The sequence below is a fragment of the Bombina bombina genome, chromosome 11 (assembly GCF_027579735.1).
Source record: "Bombina bombina isolate aBomBom1 chromosome 11, aBomBom1.pri, whole genome shotgun sequence".
Classification (NCBI taxonomy): domain Eukaryota; kingdom Metazoa; phylum Chordata; class Amphibia; order Anura; family Bombinatoridae; genus Bombina; species Bombina bombina.
In genome coordinates, this window is record NC_069509.1 from 201,620,888 (window position 1) to 201,647,150 (window position 26,263).

Genomic DNA, 26,263 nt, shown 5'->3' on the forward strand with positions numbered 1-26,263 from the left:
CTCTAGTGGATGCACTAGTAGCACCTTGGACCTTCAAACTAGCTTATGTGTTCCCGCCGTTCCCTCTCATCCCCAGGCTGGTAGCCAGGATCAATCAGGAGAGGGCGTCGGTGATCTTGATAGCTCCTGCGTGGCCACGCAGGACTTGGTATGCAGATCTGGTGAATATGTCATCGGCTCCACCTTGGAAGCTACCTTTGAGACGAGACCTTCTTGTTCAGGGTCCGTTCGAACATCCGAACCTGGTTTCACTCCAGCTGACTGCTTGGAGATTGAACGCTTGATCTTATCGAAGCGAGGGTTCTCAGATTCTGTTATCGATACTCTTGTTCAGGCCAGAAAGCCTGTAACTAGAAAGATTTACCACAAAATTTGGAAAAAATATATCTGTTGGTGTGAATCTAAAGGATTCCCTTGGGACAAGGTTAAGATTCCTAAGATTCTATCCTTCCTTCAAGAAGGATTGGAAAAAGGATTATCTGCAAGTTCCCTGAAGGGACAGATTTCTGCCTTGTCTGTGTTACTTCACAAAAAGCTGGCAGCTGTGCCAGATGTTCAAGCCTTTGTTCAGGCTCTGGTTAGAATTAAGCCTGTTTACAAACCTTTGACTCCTCCTTGGAGTCTCAATTTAGTTCTTTCAGTTCTTCAGGGGGTTCCGTTTGAACCCTTACATTCCGTTGATATTAAGTTATTATCTTGGAAAGTTTTGTTTTTGGTTGCAATCTCTTCTGCTAGAAGAGTTTCAGAATTATCTGCTCTGCAGTGTTCTCCTCCTTATCTGGTGTTCCATGCAGATAAGGTGGTTTTACGTACTAAACCTGGTTTTCTTCCAAAAGTTGTTTCTAACAAAAACATTAACCAGGAGATTATCGTACCTTCTCTGTGTCCGAAACCAGTTTCAAAGAAGGAACGTTTGTTGCACAATTTGGATGTTGTTCGCGCTCTAAAATTCTATTTAGATGCTACAAAGGATTTTAGACAAACATCTTCCTTGTTTGTTGTTTATTCTGGTAAAAGGAGAGGTCAAAAAGCAACTTCTACCTCTCTCTCTTTTTGGATTAAAAGCATCATCAGATTGGCTTACGAGACTGCCGGACGGCAGCCTCCCGAAAGAATCACAGCTCATTCCACTAGGGCTGTGGCTTCCACATGGGCCTTCAAGAACGAGGCTTCTGTTGATCAGATATGTAGGGCAGCGACTTGGTCTTCACTGCACACTTTTACCAAATTTTACAAGTTTGATACTTTTGCTTCTTCTGAGGCTATTTTTGGGAGAAAGGTTTTGCAAGCCGTGGTGCCTTCCATTTAGGTGACCTGATTTGCTCCCTCCCTTCATCCGTGTCCTAAAGCTTTGGTATTGGTTCCCACAAGTAAGGATGACGCCGTGGACCGGACACACCTATGTTGGAGAAAACAGAATTTATGTTTACCTGATAAATTACTTTCTCCAACGGTGTGTCCGGTCCACGGCCCGCCCTGGTTTTTTTAATCAGGTCTGATATTTTATTTTCTTTAACTACAGTCACCACGGTACCATATGGTTTCTCCTATGCAAATATTCCTCCTTAACGTCGGTCGAATGACTGGGGTAGGCGGAGCCTAGGAGGGATCATGTGACCAGCTTTGCTGGGCTCTTTGCCATTTCCTGTTGGGGAGGAGAATATCCCACAAGTAAGGATGACGCCGTGGACCGGACACACCGTTGGAGAAAGTAATTTATCAGGTAAACATAAATTCTGTTTTCAAAGGCCAGAATAGGGGTAAAGGAGCTACTCGTAAAGAATTGAATACACTCCAGCAGGTAAAATGGATCATTGGGAACAATTTAAAGGGGAGAACATTTTTGGATGAGTCTTTATCCTAAATAGTAACTAGAAAACACAAAATGGCACCACATAGTGTGTACATGTTACAGTATGTAATTGAAAAGACGAAAGTAAGAGCTGTACTCACAAAGGCTATGCACCTCTGGGTGCTCTAAACACTGACTGGAGTCTTGCCGTCTCCTGGCATTATAAGCTCTTACTGGAGTCCTGCCACCTCCTCTGGGTGCTTTAAACGCTGACTGTCCTCCCTTGGCAGCCCCTATGTCAGTAACATGCCCACATCAGAACCCTGTCCCTGCTGCTTCTCTGTCAGTCACATACCCACAGCAGACCATTTGCCCTGATGCCCCTTTGGCAGTTACATACCCACAACAGACCCCTGGCCCCACTGCCCTTCTGTCAGGTACATACCCAAATGCGACCCCTCGCCCTGTAGCCCCTCTGTCAGTTACACACCCACTTCAGACCCCAGGACCTGCAGCCCCTCTATCAGCCTCATACTTGCATCAGACCCCTGACCCTACAGCCCCTCTGTCAGCCACATACCCACATTATACCCTTGACCTTGCAGTCCCTCTGTCAGACACATACCCACATCAGACACCCTGCAGCCCCTCTGTCAGTCACATACCCACATTATACCCTTGAATCTGCAGCCCCTCTGTCAGACACGTACCCACATCAGACACCCTGCAGCCCCTCTGTCAGACATATACCCACATCATATCCTTGACCCTTGCAGCCCCTCTGTCAGCCACATACCCACATCAGACACCCTGCAGCCCCTCTGTCAGCCACATACCCACATCAGACACCCTGCAGCCCCTCTGTCAGACACATACCCACATCAGACACCCTGCAGCCCCTGTGTCAGTCACATACCCACATCATACCCTTGCAGCCCCTCTGTCAGACACATACCCACATCAGACACTCTGCAGCCCCTCTGTCAGACACATACCCACATCAGACACCCTGCAGCCCCTCTGTCAGACACATACCCACATCAGACACCCTGCAGCCCCTCTGTCAGACACATACCCACATCAGACACCCTGCAGCCCCTCAGTCAGACACATACCCACATCAGACACCCTGCAGCCTCTCTGTCAGACATATACCCACATCATACACCCTGCAGCCCCTCTGTCAATCACCTACCCACATCATACCCTTGACCCTGTAGCCTCTCTGCCAGACACATACCCACATCAGACACCCTGCAGCCCCTCTGTCAGTCACATACCCACATTATACCCTTGAATCTGCAGCCCCTCTGTCAGACACGTACCCACATCAGACACCCTGCAGCCCCTCTGTCAGACACATACCCACATCATATCCTTGACCCTTGCAGCCCCTCTGTCAGCCACATACCCACATCAGACACTCTGCAGCCCCTCTGTCAGACACATACCCACATAAGACACCCTGCAGCCCCTCTGTCAGACACATACCCACATCAGACACCCTGCAGCCCCTGTGTCAGTCACATACCCACATCATACCCTTGCAGCCCCTCTGTCAGCCACATACCCACATCAGACACTCTGCAGCCCCTCTGTCAGACACATACCCACATCAGACACCCTGCAGCCCCTCTGTCAGACACATACCCACATCAGAAACCCTGCAGCCCCTCTGTCAGACACATACCCACATCAGACACCCTGCAGCCTCTCTGTCAATCACCTACCCACATCATACCCTTGACCCTGTAGCCTCTCTGCCAGACACATACCCACATAAGACACCCCTGCAGTCCCTGTGTCAGTCACATACCCACATCAGACACCCTGCAGCCTCTCTGTCAGACACATACCCACATCATATCCTTGACCCTTGCAGCCCCTCTGTCAGCCACATACCCACATCAGACACTCTGCAGCCCCTCTGTCAGACACATACCCACATAAGACACCCTGCAGCCCCTCTGTCAGACACATACCCACATCAGACACCCTGCAGCCCCTGTGTCAGTCACATACCCACATCATACCCTTGCAGCCCCTCTGTCAGCCACATACCCACATCAGACACTCTGCAGCCCCTCTGTCAGACACATACCCACATCAGACACCCTGCAGCCCCTCTGTCAGACACATACCCACATCAGAAACCCTGCAGCCCCTCTGTCAGACACATACCCACATCAGACACCCTGCAGCCTCTCTGTCAATCACCTACCCACATCATACCCTTGACCCTGTAGCCTCTCTGCCAGACACATACCCACATAAGACACCCCTGCAGTCCCTGTGTCAGTCACATACCCACATCAGACACCCTGCAGCCTCTCTGTCAGACATATACCCACATCATACACCCTGCAGCCCCTCTGTCAATCACCTACCCACATCATACCCTTGACCCTGTAGCCTCTCTGCCAGACACATACCCACATAAGACACCCCTGCAGTCCCTGTGTCAGTCACATACCCACATCATACCCTTGCAGCCCCTCTGTCAGCCACATACCCACATCAGACACTCTGCAGCCCCTCTGTCAGACACATACCCACATCAGACACCCTGCAGCCCCTCTGTCAGACACATACCCACATCAGAAACCCTGCAGCCCCTCTGTCAGCCACATACCCACATCAGACACTCTGCAGCCCCTCTGTCAGACATATACCCACATAAGACACTCTGCAGCCCCTCTGTCAGACACATACCCACACCATACCCTTGACCCTTGCAGTCCCTCTGTCAGACACATACCCACATTACACACCCTGCAGCCCCTCTGTCAGACACATACCCACATAAGACACCCTGCAGCCCCTCTGTCACACATACCCACATCAGACACCCTGCAGCCCCTGTGTCAGTCACATACCCACATCATACCCTTGCAGCCCCTCTGTCAGACACATACCCACATCAGACACCCTGCAGCCCCTCAGTCAGACACATACCCACATCAGTGTGTCCCGTGGACATGGAATCTAAAATATGGTAGTGTATACAATGCTTGGGTCCGCAAATATGATAAATAAATATCTTAAAATATTAATTGCAATGCTATAGGTGTACAAATGTGATAAATATCTTAGATTATTTATCACACTTCACAGTTATAGCAAAAAGGAAAAACACTTGACCGGTTTAAAAATCTCTAGCATAAAACACTCATGGATCCATGTATTAATAAAAACATATACAAACAAGTTAAAAACATATAACAAAACACATACAAATTTAGAATCAGTCAGATTGTTAAAAGATATACAGCTGTTACATATAGAGGTAATAGAATAACCTCTCTCCAAGATATTTATACAATAATAGGTGTGTGTCCACACATGTGTAAAAAAGGGGTCTCCTGTGGCAAACAGACAAAGTCTCAGTGAAGTAACTCAATCCAAATGTGGATTTGGATTGCATTTGGATTGAGTTACTTCACTGAGACTTTGTCTGTTTGCCACAGGAGACCCCTTTTTTTTTACACATGTGTGGACACACACCTATTATTGTATAAATATCTTGGAGAGAGGTTATTCTATTACCTCTATATGTAACAGCTGTATATCTTTTAACAATCTGACTGATTCTAAATTTGTATGTGTTTTGTTATATGTTTTTAACTTGTTTGTATATGTTTTTATTAATACATGGATCCATGAGTGTTTTATGCTAGAGATTTTTAAACCGGTCAAGTGTTTTTCCTTTTTGCTATAACTGTGAAGTGTGATAAATAATCTAAGATATTTATCACATTTGTACACCTATAGTATTGCAATTAATATTTTAAGATATTTATTTATCATATTTGCGGACCCAAGCATTGTATACACTACCATATTTTAGATTCCATGTCCACGGGACACACTGTTAGTTAATCCTTTGCCCACCTGGAGGCGCTTCTTAGAACCTACAACCCACATAGATCTTACTCTCAAGATATACTAGGTATCTTGAATCTAAGGAGCTATAAGGATTCTTTTTTGAGCAGGGCGCTGTGAGGAACCCATCTTTTAGTATAATTACATACCCACATCAGATACCCTGCAGCCCCTCTGTCAGACACATACCCACATCAGACACCCTGCAACCCCTCTGTCAGACACATACCCACATCAGACACCCTGCAGCCCCTCTGTCAGACACATACCCACATCAGATACCCTGCAGCCCCTCTGTCAGACACATACCCACATCAGACACCCTGCAGCCCCTCAGACACATACCCACATCAGACACCCTGCAGCCCCTCTGTCAGACACATACCCACATCAGACACCCTGCAACCCCTCTGTCAGACACATACCCACATCAGACACCCTGCAGCCCCTCTGTCAGACACATACCCACATCAGACACCCTGCAGCCCCCCTGTCAGACACATACCCACATCAGACACCCTGCAGCCCCTCAGTCAGACACATACCCACATCAGATACCCTGCAGCCCCTCTGTCAGACACATACCCACATCAGACACCCTGCAACCCCTCTGTCAGACACATACCCACATCAGACACCCTGCAGCCCCCCTGTCAGACACATACCCACATCAGACACCCTGCAGCCCCTCTGTCAGACACATACCCACATCAGACACCCTGCAACCCCTCTGTCAGACACATACCCACATCAGACACCCTGCAGCCCCTCAGTCAGACACATACCCACATCAGATACCCTGCAGCCCCTCTGTCAGACACATACCCACATCAGATACCCTGCAGCCCCCCTGTCAGACACATACCCACATCAGACACCCTGCAGCCCCTCAGTCAGACACATACCCACATCAGACACCCTGCAGCCCCTCAGTCAGACACATACCCACATCAGACACCCTGCAGCCCCTCAGTCAGACACATACCCACATCAGACACCCTGCAGCCCCTCAGTCAGACACATACCCACATCAGACACCCTGCAGCCCCTCTGTCAGACACATACCCACATCAGACACCCTGCAGCCCCTCAGTCAGACACATACCCACATCAGACACCCTGCAGCCCCTCAGTCAGACACATACCCACATCAGACACCCTGCAGCCCCTCAGTCAGACACATACCCACATCAGACACCCTGCAGCCCCTCAGTCAGACACATACCCACATCAGACACCCTGCAGCCCCTCAGTCAGACACATACCCACATCATACCCTTGACTCTGCAGCCCCTCTGTCAGATACATACTCTCATCAGACCCTGGGGCCTGGGTTGTAGTAGTACACAGTTTTCTCTATCTAAAACACCTCATGTCGCACCGCGGGTGCACCACTTGGCTGATTTTACTGACAACCGGCTAAAGTTTTAGCCAATATTAAGCTGAAATTAGCAAATATTAAAAAATTTCAATTTTAATTGCACAAATCATCATTAAATACATTTATGTTAAATGACGCAATTAATTTGTGCTTTGGATAGCAGAAAATGTTATTATAATAGAAAATATTGCACTGCCCCCACCCAGCTGCTTCTTAATAATACAGCCCGGCCGGAGAACACTGCACAGCGTTGTGCCTGACTATCACTGTCAGAGCCCATAGTGTGTGTGTAGGGGAGACCAGCAAGATGTCTTGAGCTTTTATTAGTTGCTGAGAATTACACCTTATGGGATACAGACTATCCTGATATGTGGCAAGTTAAAACTATCTCTATTTCTCTGAACTAATTGGTGGTATGTGACTGTATTGGGGTCTATATCAGGGTGAGCTATTACATTATATCCACTGCGGCCCAGTAAAGCCGTTTACTAGACACTAACCCACAAATGTTACTTATTTTTGCCTTTGTCACTGCAGAAAGTTCCATTGAAGCGTATTCTGTGGGTGATCTCTACACTAGACTTGCTGGCACTACAGATAAACCTGCTTTACACAGACAAGACCCTGACTGGGAGCAGCAAGCAAACAAGTCTGCGGGATATGTTCCCATCATCCCTGCCTCCAGGTAATCTCTCTGCACATTGGAGTTGGAGTAATGTTTTCATTTGGGTTTTGCTTGCGCACAGTGCAAAGCTGTATTCTCTCTGCTTTTTTAGCTAGGAAGTGGTTTCCTTGGGGTGCTGGGCATTATCTTGAGAGACACTGACTTCACAGGCTAATGAGCACCAACCAGTTGTTTTTTGTTTAAAGAGACAGAGGGACAGTCTACACCAGAATTTTTATTGTTTTAAAAGATAGATAATCCCTTTATTACCCAGTCCCTAGTTCTGAATAACCAACACAGTTATATTAATGTACTTTTAACCTCTGTGATTATCTTGTATCTAAGCCTCTGCAAACTGCCCCTTTTTTCAGTTCAGCCAATCAGTGCCAGCTCCCAGATAACTTCACGTGCATGAGCACAGTGTTATCTATATGAAACACATGAACTAACACCCTCTAGTGGTGAAAAACTTTTAAAATGCATTCTGAAAAGGTGGCCTTCAAGGTCTAAGAAATTAGCATATGAACCTCCTAGGTTAAGCTTTCAACTAAGAATACCAAGAGAACAAAGCAAAATTGGTGATAAAAGTAAATTGGAAAATTGTTTAAAATGACATGCTCTATCTGAATCATGAAAGTTTTTTTTGGACTAGACTGTCCCTTTAACCTTTTTTTATGGTTTCTAGGCTGCATGCTCTGTTTATCCTATAGGGTGGGCAATGTGGCATTAGGCTGAGCTATCTCTTAAAGATTAAACCTGCTTACTTGTCTTGTGCAGTACTGACAGGTGGCTCAGTAAGGTGTATTCTTTATCACCCCTCCTACACCAGAAGGGAAGCTGCTAGTTCTGGGTAGTTTTTAGCAAATGTCTCTGTTTTATGTTCCCAGCTCGGGCGACATCCTGTACTTACTGAATGTTCCTGGTACAAAGTATAACCATATCCTAGTGGTCAGATCAGAGGTTTCGGAACTGCTGGATGGGCAAACCTTTAAATCTCGCTGGTCTATGAACACTACTAACATCTTGAGGTAAGCAACCCTGGATTTCACTGCCCCATAAATAGACCTGAGCCTCCTGCTCCCAATACACACAATAAGTGACATATATATAGCAATACATAGTTACACATGAGATCTCTGCAGCTCGCTGGGCTATAGATACATACGTTAGTATGTTACTTATACATCTGATACACACAATAAGTGACACATATATATAGCAATACATAGTTACACATGAGATCTCTGCAGCTCGCTGGGCTATAGATACATACGTTAGTATGTTACTTAATCATCTGATACACACAATAAGTGACACTTATTTATAGCAATACATAGTTACACATGAGATCTCTGCAGCTCGCTGGGCTATAGATACGTACGTTAGTATGTTACTTAATCATCTGATACACACAATAAGTGACACATATTTATAGCAATACATAGTTACACATGAGATCTCTGCACCTCGCTGGGCTATAGATACGTACGTTAGTATGTTACTTATTCATCTGATACACACAATAAGTGACATATATATATAGCAATACATAGTTACACATGAGATATCTGCAGCTCGCTGGGCTATAGATACATACGTTAGTATGTTACTTATACATCTGATACACACAATAAGTGACACATATTTATAGCAATACATAGTTACACATGAGATCTCTGCAGCTCGCTGGGCTATAGATACGTACGTTAGTATGTTACTTATACATCTGATACACACAATAAGTGACATATATATATAGCAATACATAGTTACACATGAGATCTCTGCAGCTCGCTGGGCTATAGATACGTATGTTAGTATGTTACTTATACATCTGATACACACAATAAGTGACACTTATTTATAGCAATACATAGTTACACATGAGATCTCTGCAGCTCGCTGGGCTATAGATACGTACGTTAGTATGTTACTTATTCATCTGATACACACAATAAGTGACACATATTTATAGCAATACATAGTTACACATGAGATCTCTGCAGCTCGCTGGGCTATAGATACGTACGTTAGTATGTTACTTATACATCTGATACACACAATAAGTGACACATATTTATAGCAATACATAGTTACACATGAGATCTCTGCAGCTCGCTGGGCTATAGATACATACGTTAGTATGTTACTTATACATCTGATACACACAATAAGTGACACATATATATAGCAATACATAGTTACACATGAGATCTCTGCAGCTCGCTGGGCTATAGATACGTACGTTAGTATGTTACTTATACATCTGATACACACAATAAGTGACACATATTTATAGCAATACATAGTTACACATGAGATCTCTGCAGCTCGCTGGGCTATAGATACGTACGTTAGTATGTTACTTATACATCTGATACACACAATAAGTGACACATATTTATAGCAATACATAGTTACACATGAGATCTCTGCAGCTCGCTGGGCTATAGATACGTACGTTAGTATGTTACTTATACATCTGATACACACAATAAGTGACACATATTTATAGCAATACATAGTTACACATGAGATCTCTGCAGCTCGCTGGGCTATAGATACGTACGTTAGTATGTTACTTATACATCTGATACACACAATAAGTGACACATATTTATAGCAATACATAGTTACACATGAGATCTCTGCAGCTCGCTGGGCTATAGATACGTACGTTAGTATGTTACTTATACATCTGATACACACAATAAGTGACACATATATATAGCAATACATAGTTACACGTGAGATCTCTGCAGCTCGCTGGGCTATAGATACGTACGTTAGTATGTTACTTATACATCTGATACACACAATAAGTGACACATATTTATAGCAATACATAGTTACACGTGAGATCTCTGCAGCTCGCTGGGCTATAGATACGTACGTTAGTATGTTACTTATACATCTGATACACACAATAAGTGACACATATTTATAGCAATACATAGTTACACATGAGATCTCTGCAGCTCGCTGGGCTATAGATACGTACGTTAGTATGTTACTTATACATCTGATACACACAATAAGTGACACATATTTATAGCAATACATAGTTACACATGAGATCTCTGCAGCTCGCTGGGCTATAGATACGTACGTTAGTATGTTACTTATACATCTGATACACACAATAAGTGACACATATTTATAGCAATACATAGTTACACATGAGATCTCTGCAGCTCGCTGGGCTATAGATACGTACGTTAGTATGTTACTTATACATCTGATACACACAATAAGTGACATATTTATAGCAATACATAGTTACACATGAGATCTCTGCAGCTCGCTGGGCTATAGATACATACGTTAGTATGTTACTTATACATCTGATACACACAATAAGTGACACATATTTATAGCAATACATAGTTACACATGAGATCTCTGCAGCTCGCTGGGCTATAGATACGTACGTTAGTATGTTACTTATACATCTGATACACACAATAAGTGACACATATTTATAGCAATACATAGTTACACATGAGATCTCTGCAGCTCGCTGGGCTATAGATACGTACGTTAGTATGTTACTTATACATCTGATACACACAATAAGTGACACATATTATAGCAATACATAGTTACACATGAGATCTCTGCAGCTCGCTGGGCTATAGATACGTACGTTAGTATGTTACTTATACATCTGATACACACAATAAGTGACACATTTATAGCAATACATAGTTACACATGAGATCTCTGCAGCTCGCTGGGCTATAGATACGTACGTTAGTATGTTACTTATACATCTGATACACACAATAAGTGACACATATTTATAGCAATACATAGTTACACATGAGATCTCTGCAGCTCGCTGGGCTATAGATACGTACGTTAGTATGTTACTTATACATCTGATACACACAATAAGTGACACATATTTATAGCAATACATAGTTACACATGAGATCTCTGCAGCTCGCTGGGCTATAGATACGTACGTTAGTATGTTACTTATACATCTGATACACACAATAAGTGACACATATTTATAGCAATACATAGTTACACATGAGATCTCTGCAGCTCGCTGGGCTATAGATACGTACGTTAGTATGTTACTTATACATCTGATACACACAATAAGTGACACATATATATAGCAATACATAGTTACACATGAGATCTCTGCAGCTCGCTGGGCTATAGATACGTACGTTAGTATGTTACTTATACATCTGATACACACAATAAGTGACACATATTTATAGCAATACATAGTTACACATGAGATCTCTGCAGCTCGCTGGGCTATAGATACGTACGTTAGTATGTTACTTATACATCTGATACACACAATAAGTGACACATATTTATAGCAATACATAGTTACACAAGAGATCTCTGCAGCTCGCTGGGCTATAGATACATACGTTAGTATGTTACTTATACATCTGATACACACAATAAGTGACACATATTTATAGCAATACATAGTTACACATGAGATCTCTGCAGCTCGCTGGGCTATAGATACGTACGTTAGTATGTTACTTATACATCTGATACACACAATAAGTGACACTTATTTATAGCAATACATAGTTACACATGAGATCTCTGCAGCTCGCTGGGCTATAGATACGTACGTTAGTATGTTTACTTATACATCTGATACACACAATAAGTGACACATATTTATAGCAATACATAGTTACACATGAGATCTCTGCAGCTCGCTGGGCTATAGATACGTACGTTAGTATGTTACTTATACATCTGATACACACAATAAGTGACACATATTTATAGCAATACATAGTTACACATGAGATCTCTGCAGCTCGCTGGGCTATAGATACGTACGTTAGTATGTTACTTATACATCTGATACACACAATAAGTGACACATATTTATAGCAATACATAGTTACACATGAGATCTCTGCAGCTCGCTGGGCTATAGATACAGACGTTAGTATGTTACTTATACATCTGATACACACAATAAGTGACACTTATTTATAGCAATACATAGTTACACATGAGATCTCTGCAGCTCGCTGGGCTATAGATACGTACGTTAGTATGTTACTTATACATCTGATACACACAATAAGTGACACATATTTATAGCAATACATAGTTACACATGAGATCTCTGCAGCTCGCTGGGCTATAGATACGTACGTTAGTATGTTACTTATACATCTGATACACACAATAAGTGACACATATTTATAGCAATACATAGTTACACATGAGATCTCTGCAGCTCGCTGGGCTATAGATACGTACGTTAGTATGTTACTTATACATCTGATACACACAATAAGTGACACATATTTATAGCAATACATAGTTACACATGAGATCTCTGCAGCTCGCTGGGCTATAGATACGTACGTTAGTATGTTACTTATACATCTGATACACACAATAAGTGACACATATTTATAGCAATACATAGTTTACACATGAGATCTCTGCAGCTCGCTGGGCTATAGATACGTACGTTAGTATGTTACTTATACATCTGATACACACAATAAGTGACACATATTTATAGCAATACATAGTTACACATGAGATCTCTGCAGCTCGCTGGGCTATAGATACAGACGTTAGTATGTTACTTATACATCTGATACACACAATAAGTGAAACTATTTATTGCTATAAATAGTTACACATGAGATCTCTGCAGCTCGCTGGGCTATAGATACGTACGTTAGTATGTTACTTATACATCTGATACACACAATAAGTGACACATATTTATAGCAATACATAGTTACACATGAGATCTCTGCAGCTCGCTGGGCTATAGATACATACGTTAGTATGTTACTTATACATCTGATACACACAATAAGTGACACATATTTATAGCAATACATAGTTACACATGAGATCTCTGCAGCTCGCTGGGCTATAGATACGTACGTTAGTATGTTACTTATACATCTGATACACACAATAAGTGACACATATTTATAGCAATACATAGTTACACATGAGATCTCTGCAGCTCGCTGGGCTATAGATACAGACGTTAGTATGTTACTTATACATCTGATACACACAATAAGTGACACATATTTATAGCAATACATAGTTTCACATGAGATCTCTGCAGCTCGCTGGGCTATAGATACGTACGTTAGTATGTTACTTATACATCTGATACACACAATAAGTGACACTTATTTATAGCAATACATAGTTACACATGAGATCTCTGCAGCTCGCTGGGTTATAGATACGTACGTTAGTATGTTACTTATACATCTGATACACACAATAAGTGACACATATTTATAGCAATACATAGTTACACATGAGATCTCTGCAGCTCGCTGGGCTATAGATACGTACGTTAGTATGTTACTTATACATCTGATACACACAATAAGTGACACAATTTATAGCAATACATAGTTACACATGAGATCTCTGCAGCCTCGTCTGGGCTATAGATACGTACGTTAGTATGTTACTTATACATCTGATACACACAATAAGTGACACATATTTATAGCAAATACATAGTTACACATGAGATCTCTGCAGCTCGCTGGGCTATAGATACAGTACGTTAGTATGTTATCTTATACATCTGATACACACAATATGTGACACATATTTATAGCACTACATAGTTACACATGAGATCTCTGCAGCTCGCTGGGCTATAGATACGGACGTTAGTATGTTACTTATACCATCTGATACACACAATAAGTGACACATATTTTATAGCAATACATAGTTACACATGAGATCTCTGCAGCTCGCTGGGCTATAGATACGTACGTTAGTATGTTACTTATACATCTGATACACACAATATGTGTCACTTATTTATAGCAATACATAGTTACACATGAGATCTCTGCAGCTCCGCTGGGCTATAGATACGTACGTGGGTAGTATGTTACTTATACATCTGATACACACAATAAGTGACACATATTTATAGCAATACATAGTTACATCATGAGAATCTACTGCAGCTCGCTGGGCTAATAGATACGTACGTTAGTATGTTACTTATACATCTGATACAGCACAATAAGTGACACATATTTATAGCCAATACATAAGTTACACTGAGATCTCTGCAGCTCGCTGGGCTATAGATACTTACGTTAGGTATGTTACTTATACATCCTGATACACACAATAAGTGACCACATATTTATAGCATATACATAGTTACACATGAGATCTCTGCACGCTCGCTGGGCTATAGATACGTACGTTAGTATGTTACTTATTACATCTGATACACACAATAAGTGACACATATTATAGCAATACCTAGTTACACATGAGATCTCTGCAGCTCGCTTGGGCTATAGATACGTACGTTAGTATGTTACTTATACATCTGATACACACAATAAGTGACACATATTTATAGCAATACATAGTTACACGTGAGATCTCTGCAGCTCGCTGGGCTATAGATACGTACGTTAGTATGTTACTTATACATCTGATACACACAATAAGGTGACACTATTTATAGCAATACATAGTTACACATGAGATCTCTGCAGCTCGCTGGGCTATAGATACAGACGTTAGTATGTTACTTATACATCTGATACACACAATAAGTGACACATATTTATAGCAATACATAGTTACACATGAGATCTCTGCAGCTCGCTGGGCTATAGATACGTACGTTAGTATGTTACTTATACATCTGATACACACAATAAGTGACACATATTTATAGCAATACATAGTTACACATGAGATCTCTGCAGCTCGCTGGGCTATAGATACGTACGTTAGTATGTTACTTATTACATCTGATACACACAATAAGTGACACATATTTATAGCAATACATAGTTACACATGAGATCTCTGCAGCTCGCTGGGCTATAGATACGTACGTTAGTATGTTACTTATACATCTGTTACACACAATAAGTGACACATATTATAGCAATACATAGTTACACATCGAGATCTCTGCAGCTCGCTGGGCTATAGATACGTACGTTAGTATGTTACTTATACATCTGATACACACAATAAGTGACACATATTATAGCAATACATAGTTACACATGAGATCTCTGCAGCTCGCTGGGCTATAGATACGTACGTTAGTATGTTACTTATACATCTGATACACACAATAAGTGACACATATTTATAGCAATACATAGTTACACATGAGATCTCTGCAGCTCGCTGGGCCTATAGATACGTACGTTAGTATGTTACTTATACATCTGATTACACACAATAAGTGACCCACATACTTTATAGCAATACATAGTTACACATGAGATCTCTGCAGCTCGCTGGGCTATAGATAGCGTCACGTTAGTATGTTACTTATACATCTGATACACACAATAAGTGACACATATTTATAGCAATACATAGTTACACATGAGATCTCTGCAGCTCGCTGGGCTATAGATACTTACGTTAGTATGTTACTTATACATCTGATACACACAATAAGTGACACATATTTATAGCAATACATAGTTACACATGAGATCTCTGCAGCTCGCTGGGCCTATAGATACGTACGTTAGTATGTTACTTATACATCTGATACACCAATAAGTGACATATTTATAGCAAATACATAGTTACACATGAGATCTCTGCAGCTCGCTGGGCTATAGATACGTACGTTAGTATGTTACTTATACATCTGATACACACAATAAGTGACACATATTTATAGCAATACATAGTTACACATGAGATCTCTGCAGCTCGTTGGCTATAGATACGTACGTTAGTATGTTACTTATACATCTGATACACACAATAAGTGACACTTATTTATAGCAATACATAGTTACACATGAGATCTCTGCAGCTCGCTGGGCTATAGATACGTACGTTAGTATGTTACTTATACATCTGATACACACAATAAGTGACACATTTATAGCAATACATAGTTACACATGAGATCTCTGCAGCTCGCTGGGCTATAGATACGTACGTTAGTATGTTACTTATACATCTGATACACACAATAAGTGACACATATTTATAGCAATACATAGTTACACATGAGATCTCTGCAGCTCGCTGGGCTATAGATACGTACGGTTAGTATGTTACTTATACATCTGATACACACAATAAGTGACACATATTTATAGCAATACATAGTTACACATGAGATCTCTGCAGCTCGCTGGGCTATAGATACGTACGTTAGTATGTTACTTATACATCTGATACACACAATAAGTGACACTATTTATAGCAATACATAGTTACACATGAGATCTCTGCAGCTCGCTGGGCTATAGAACGTACGTTAGTATGTTACTTATACATCTGATAACACACAATAAGTGACACATATTTATAGCAATACATAGTTACCACATGAGATATCTGCAGCTCGCTGGGCTATAGATACGTACGTTAGTATGTTACTTATACATCTGATACACACAATAAGTGACACATATTTATAGCAATACATAGTTACACATGAGATCTCTGCAGCTCGCTGGGCTATAGATACGTACGTTAGTATGTTACTTATACATCTGATACACACAATAAGTGACACATATTTATAGCAATACATAGTTACACATGAGATCTCTGCAGCTCGCTGGGCTATAGATACGTACGTTAGTATGTTACTTATAACATCTGATACACACAATAAGTGACACATATTTATAGCAATACATAGTTACACATGAGATCTCTGCAGCTCGCTGGGCTATAGATACGTACGTTAGTATGTTACTTATACATCTGATACACACAATAAGTGACACATATTTATAGCAATACATAGTTACACATGAGATCTCTGCAGCTCGCTGGGCTATAGATACGTACGTTAGTATGTTACTTATACATCTGATACACACAATAAGTGACACATATTTATAGCAATACATAGTTACACATGAGATCTCTGCAGCTCGCTGGGCTATAGATACGTACGTTAGTATGTTACTTATACATCTGATACACACAATAAGTGACACATATATATAGCAATACATAGTTACACATGAGATCTCGCAGCTCGCTGGGCTATAGATACGTACGTTAGTATGTTACTTATACATCTGATACAACACAATAAGTGACACATATTTATAGCAATACATAGTTACACATGAGATCTCTGCAGCTCGCTGGGCTATAGATACGTACGTTAGTATGTTTCTTATACATCTGATTACACACAATAAGTGACACATATTTATAGCAATACATAGTTACACATGAGATCTCTGCAGCTCGCTGGGCTATAGATACGTACGTTAGTATGTTACTTATACATCTGATACACACAATAAGTGACACATTTATAGCAATACATAGTTACACATGAGATCTCTGCAGCTCGCTGGGCTATAGATACGTACGTTAGTATGTTACTTATACATCTGATACACACAATAAGTGACACATATTTATAGCAATACATAGTTACACATGAGATCTCTGCAGCTCGCTGGGCTATAGATACGTACGTTAGTATGTTACTTATACATCTGATACACACAATAAGTGACACATATTTATAGCAATACATAGTTACACATGAGATCTCTGCAGCTCGTTGGCTATAGATACGTACGTTAGTTGTTACTTATACATCTGATACACACAATAAGTGACACATTTATAGCAATACATAGTTACACATGAGATCTCTGCAGCTCGCTGGGCTATAGATACGTACGTTAGTATGTTACTTATACATCTGATACACACAATAAGTGACACATATTTATAGCAATACATAGTTACACATGAGATCTCTGCAGCTCGCTGGGCTATAGATACTGACGTTAGTATGTTACTTATACATCTGATACACACAATAAGTGACACATATTTATAGCAATACATAGTTACACATGAGATCTCTGCAGCTCGCTGGGCTATAGATACAATACGTTAGTAATGTTACGTTACATCTGATACACACAATAAGTGACACATATATTATAGCAATACATAGTTACACATGAGATCTCTGCAGCTCGCTGGGGCTATGATACGTACGTTAGGATGTTACATTATACATCTGATACACACAATAAGGTGACACATATTTATAGCATACATAGTTTACAATGAGATCTCTGCAGCTCGCTGGGCTTTAGATACGTACGTTAGTATGTTACTTATACATCTGATACACACAATAAGTGACACATATTTATAGCATATACATAGTTACACATGAGATCTCATGCAGCTCGCTGTGGGCTATAGATACGTACGTTCAGTATTTTACTTATACATCTGATACACACAATAAGTGACACATATATATAGCAATACATAGTTACACATGAGATCTCCTGCAGCTCGCTGGGCTATAGATACGATACGTTAGTATGTTACTTATACATCTGATACACACAATAAGTGACACATATTTATAGCCAATACATAGTTACACATGAGATCTCTGTCAGCTCGCTTGGGCTATAGATACGTACGTTAGTATGTTACTATACATCTGATACACACAATAAGTGACAATATTTATAGCAATACATAGTTACACATGAGATCTCTGCAGCTCGCTGGGCTATAGATACGTACGTTAGTATGTTTACTTATACATCTGATACACACAATAAGTGACACATATTTATAGCAATACATAGTTACACATGAGATCTCTGCAGCTCGCTGGGCTATAGATACGTACGTTAGTATGTTACTTATACATCTGATACACACAATAAGTGACACATTATTTATAGCAATAACATAGTTACACGTGAGATCTCTGCAGCTCGCTGGGCTATAGATACGTACGCTTTGTATGTTACTTATACATCTGATACACACAATAAGTGACACCCATATTTCATAGCAATACATAGTTACACATCGAGATCTCTGCAGCCTCGCTGGCTATAGATCACGTACGTTAGTAATGTTACTTATACATCTGATACACACAATAAGTGACACATATTTATAGCAATACATAGCTTACACATGAGATCTCTGCAGCTCGCTGGGCTACTTGATACGTACGTTAGTATGTTACTTAATCATCTGATACACACAATAAGTGACACATATTTATAGCAATCATAGTTACACATGAGATCTCTGCAGCTCGCTGGGCTATAGATACGTACTTTAGGTATGTTACTTATACATCTGATACACACAATAAGTGACACATATGTTATAGCAATACATAGTTACACATGAGATCTCTGCAGGCTCGCTGGGTCTATAGATACGTACGGTTAGTATGTTACTTATCCATCTGATACACACTAATAAGTGGACACATATTTATATAGCAATACATAGTTTACTCATGCGATCTCTGCGAGCTCGCTAGGGGCTATAGATACGTACGTTAGTATGTTACTTATGACATCTGATACACACAATAAGTGACACATATATATAGCAATACATAGTTACACGTGAGATCTCTGCAGCTCGCTGGGCTATAGATACGTACTGTTAGTATGTTACTTATACATCTGATACATCACAATAAGTGACACATATTTATAGCAATACATAGTTACACATGAGATCTCTGCAGCTCGCTGGGCTATAGATACGTACGTTAGTATGTTACTTATACATCTGATACACACAATAAGTGACACATATTTATAGCAATACATAGTTACACATGAGATCTCTGCAGCTCGCTGGGCTATAGATACGTACGTTAGTATGTTACTTATACATCTGATACACACTATAAGTGACACATATTTATAGCAATACATAGTTACACATGAGATCTCTGCAGCTCGCTGGGCTATAGATACGTACGTTAGTATGTTACTTATACATCTGATACACACAATAAGTGACACATATTTATAGCAATACATAGTTACACGATGAGATCTCTGCAGCTCGCTGGGCTATAGATACGTACGTTAGTATGTTACTTATACATCTGATACACACAATAAGTGACACATATTTATAGCGAATACATAGTTTACACATGAGATCTCTGCAGCTCGCTGGGCTATAGATACGTACGTTAGTATGTTACTTATACATCTGATACACACAATAAGTGACACATATTTATAGCAATACATAGTTACACATGAGATCTCTGCAGCTCGCTGGGCTATAGATACGTACGTTAGTATGTTACTTATACATCTGATACACACAATAAGTGACACATATTTATAGCAATACATAGTTACACATGAGATCTCTGCAGCTCGCTGGGCTATAGATGAAGTACGTTTAGTATGTTACTTATACATCTGATACACACAATAAGTGACACATATTTAATAGCAATACATAGTTACACATGAGATCTCTGCAGCTCGCTGGGCTATAGATACGTACGTTAGTATGTTACTTATACATCTGATACACACAATAAGTGACATATATATAGCAATACATAGTTACACATGAGATCTCTGCAGCTCGCTGGGCTATAGATACGTACGTTAGTATGTTACTTATACATCTGATACACACAATAAGTGACACATATTTATAGCAATACATAGTTACACATGAGATCTCTGCAGCTCGCTGGGCTATAGATACGTACGTTAGTATGTTACTTATACATCTGATACACACAATAAGTGACACATATTTATAGCAATACATAGTTACACATGAGATCTCTGCAGCTCGCTGGGCCTATAGATACAGTACGTTAGTATGTTACTTATACATCTGATACACACAATAAGTGACACATATTTATAGCAATAACATAGTTACACATGAGATCTCTGCAGCTCGCTGGGCTATAGATACGTACGTTAGTATGTTACTTATACATCTGATACACACAATAAGTGACACATATTTATAGCAATACATAGTTACACATGAGATCTCTGCAGCTCGCTGGGCTATAGATACAGACGTTAGTATGTTACTTATACATCTGATACACACAATAAGTGACACATATTTATAGCAATACATAGTTACACATGAGATCTCTCCCAGCTCGCTGGGCTATAGATACGTACGTTAGTTATGTTACTTATACATCTGATACACACAATAAGTGACACATATTTATAGCAATACATAGTTACACATGAGATCTCTGCAGCTCGCTGGGCGTATAGATACATACGTTAGTATGTTACTTATACATCTGATACCACACATAAGTGACACCATATTTATAGCAATACATAGTTACACATGAGATCTCTGCAGCTCGCTGGGCTATAGATACTACGTTAGTATGTTACTTATACATCTGATACACACAATAAGTGACACATATTTATAGCATACATAGTTACACGATGAGATCTCTGCAGCTCGCTGGGCTAATAGATACATACGTTAGTATGTTACTTATACATCTGATACACACAATAAGTGACACATATTTATAGCAATACATAGTTACACGATGAGTATTCTGCAGCTCCGCTGGGCTATAGATACGTACGTTAGTATGTTACTTATACATCTGATACACACAATAAGTGGCACCATATTTATAGCAATACATAGTTACACATGAGATCTCTGCAGCTCGCTGGCTATAGATACATACGTTAGTATGTTACTTATACATCTGATACACACAATAAGTGACACATATTTATAGCAATACATAGTTACACGTGAGATCTCTGCAGCTCGCTGGGCTATAGATACGTACGGAGTAGTATGTTACTTATACATCTGATACACACAATAAGTGACACATATTTATAGGCAATACATAGTTACACGTGAGATCTCTGCAGCTCGCTGGGCTATAGATACGTACGTTAGTATGGTACTTAACATCTGATACACACAATAAGTGACACATATTTATAGCAATACATAGTTACACGATGAGATCTCTGCAGCTCGCTGGGCTATAGATACGTACGTTAGTATGGTTACTTATACATCTGATACACACAATAAGTGACACATATTTATAGCAATACATAGTTACACATGAGGATCTCTGCAGCTCGCTGGGCTATAGATACGTAGCGTTAGTATGTTACTTATACATCTGATACACACAATAAGTGACACATATTTATAGCAATACATAGTTACACATGAGATCTCTGCAGCTCGCTGGGCCTATAGATACGTACGTTAGGTATGTTACTTATACATCTGATACACACAATAAGTGACACATATTTATAGCAATACATAGTTACACATGAGATCTCTGCAGCTCGCTGGGCTATAGATACGTACGTTAGTATGTTACTTATACATCTGATACACACAATAAGTGTGCAGCTCGCTGGGCTATAGATACGTACGTTAGTATGTTACTTATACATCTGATACACACAATAAGTGACAAATTTATAGCAATACATAGTTACACATGAGATCTCTGCAGCTCGCTGGGCTATAGATACGTACGTTAGTATGTTACTTTATACATCTGATACACACAATAAGTGACACATATTTATAGCAATACATAGTTACACATGAGATCTCTGCAGCTCGCTGGGGCTATAGATGCATACTTTAGTATGTTTACTTATACCATCTGATACACACAATAAGTGACACATATTTATAGCAATACATAGTTACACATGTAGCCCAGCTCGCTGGGTTATAGATACGTACGTTAGTATGTTACTTATACATCTGATACACACAATAAGTGACACATATTTATAGCAATACATAGTTACACATGAGATCTCTGCAGCTCGCTGGGCTATAGATACGTACGTTAGTATGTTACTTATACATCTGATACACACAATAAGTGACACATATTTATAGCATATACATAGTACACATGAGATCTCTGCAGCTCGCTGGGCTATAGATACATACGTTTAGTATGTTACTTATACATCTGATACACTCAATAAGTGACCACATATTATAGCAATACCATAGTTACACATGAGATCTCTGCAGCTCGCTGGGCTATAGATACGTACGTTAGTAAGTTGACTTATACATCTGATAGCACACAATAAGTGACACATATTTATAGCAATACATAGTTACACATGAGATCTCTGCAGCTCCCGCTGGGCTATAGATACAGTACGTTAGTATGTTACTTATACATCTGATACACACAATAAGTGACACATATTTATAGCAATACATAGTTACACATGAGATCTCTTGCAGCTCGCTGGGCTATAGATAACGTACGTTAGTATGTTACTTATACATCTGATACACACAATAAGTGACACATATTTATAGCAATACATAGTTACACATGAGATCTCTGCAGCTCGCTGGGCTATAGATACGTACGTTAGTATGTTACTTATACATCTGATACACACAATAAGTGACACATATTATAGCAATACATAGTTACACATGAGATCTCTGCAGCTCGCTGGGCTATAGATACGTACGTTAGTATGTTACTTATACATCTGATACACACAATAAGTCACACATAATTATAGCAATACATAGTTTACACATGAGATCTCTGAAGCTCGCTGGTCTATAGATACGTACGTTAGTATGTTACTTATACATCTGATACACACAATAAGTGACACATATTTATAGCAAGACATAGTTACACATGAGATCTCTGCAGCTCGCTGGGCTATAGATACGTACGTTAGTATGTTACTTATACATCTGATACACACAATAAGTGACACATATTTATAGCAATACATAGTTACACTGAGATCTCTGCAGCTCGCTGGGCTATAGATACAGTACGTTAGTATGTTACTTATACATCTGATACACACAATAAGTGACACATATTTATAGCAATACATAGTTACACATGAGATCTCTGCAGCTCGCTGGCTATAGATAGCGTACGTTAGTATGTTACTTATACATCTGATACACACAATAAGTGGACACATATTTATAGCAATACATAGTTACACGTGAGATCTCTGCAGCTCGCTGGGGCTATAGATACGTACGTTAGTATGTTACTTATACATCTGATACACACAAGAAGTGACACATATTTATAGCAATACATAGTTACACATGAGATCTCTGCAGCTCGCTGGGCTATAGATACGTACGTTAGTATGTTTACTTATACATCTGATACACACAATAAGTGACACATATTTATAGCAATACATAGTTACACATGAGATCTCTGCAGCTCGCTGGGGCTATAGATACGTACGTTAGTATGTTACTTATACATCTGATACACACAATAAGTGACACATATTTATAGCAATACATAGTTACACATGAGATCTGCTGCAGCTCGCTGGGCTATAGATACTACGTTAGTATGTTACTTATACATCTGATACACACAATAAGTGACACATATTTATAGCAATACATAGTTACACATGAGATCTCTGCAGCTCGCTGGGCTATAGATACGTACGTTAGTATGTTACTTATACATCTGATACACACAATAAGTGACACATATTTATAGCAATACATAGTTACACATGAGATCTCTGCAGCTCGCTGGGCTATAGATACGTACGTTAGTATGTTACTTATACATCTGATACACACAATAAGTGACACATATTTATAGCAATACATAGTTACACTTGAGATCTCTGCAGCTCGCTGGGCTATAGATACGTACGTTAGTATGTTACTTATACATCTGATACACACAATAAGTGACACATATTTATAGCAATACATAGTTACACATGAGATCTCTGCAGCTCGCTGGGCTATAGATACGTACGTTAGTATGTTACTTATACATCTGATACACACAATAAGTGACACATATTTTATAGCAATACATAGTTACACATGAGATCTCTGCAGTCTCGCTGGGCTATAGATACGTACGTTAGTATGTTACTTATACATCTGATACACACAATAAGGACACATATTTATAGCAATACATAGTTACACATGAGATCTCTGCAGCTCGCTGGGCTATAGATTACAGACGTTAGTATGTTACTTATACATCTGATACACACAATAAGTGACACATATTTATAGGCAATACATAGTTACACATGAGATCTCTGCAGCTCGCTGGGCTATAGATACGTACGTTAGTATGTTACTTATACATCTGATACACACAATAAGTGACACATATTTATAGCAATACATAGTTACACATGAGATCTCTGCAGCTCGCTGGGCTATAGATACGACGTTAGGATGTTACTTATACATCTGATACACACAATAAGTGACACATATTTATAGCAATACATAGTTACACATGAGATCTCTGCAGCTCGCTGGGCTATAGATACGTACGTTCGTATGTTACTTATACATCTGATACACACAATAAGTGACACATATTTATAGCAATACATAGTTACACGATGAGATCTCTGCAGCTCGCAGGGGCTCTAGATAGCCGGACGTTTAGTATGTTACTTATACATCTGATACACACAATAAGTGACCACATATTTATTAGCCGATACATAGTTACAACATGAGGATCTCTGCAGCTCGCTGGGCTATAGATCATACGTTAGTATGTTACTTATACATCTGATACACACAATAAGTGACACATATTTATAGCAATACATAGTTACACATGAGATCTCTGCAGCTCGCTGGGCTATAGATACGTACGTTAGTATGTTACTTATACATCTGATTACACACAATAAGT

At 39.9% G+C, this 26,263-nt stretch overlaps 1 protein-coding gene across 1 annotated transcript in view; it reads left to right on the plus strand.

The window, feature by feature from the left end:
* The window catches only part of FAM234A (family with sequence similarity 234 member A), a 315,359-nt gene that overhangs the window by 221,701 nt on the left and 67,395 nt on the right, over nucleotides 1–26,263 (plus strand). Inside the window, exons 7-8 of the mRNA XM_053694290.1 lie at nucleotides 7,593–7,740; nucleotides 8,607–8,747. Coding sequence (XP_053550265.1) covers nucleotides 7,593–7,740; nucleotides 8,607–8,747 — 289 coding nt within the window. The remainder of the gene's footprint in view (nucleotides 1–7,592; nucleotides 7,741–8,606; nucleotides 8,748–26,263) is intronic.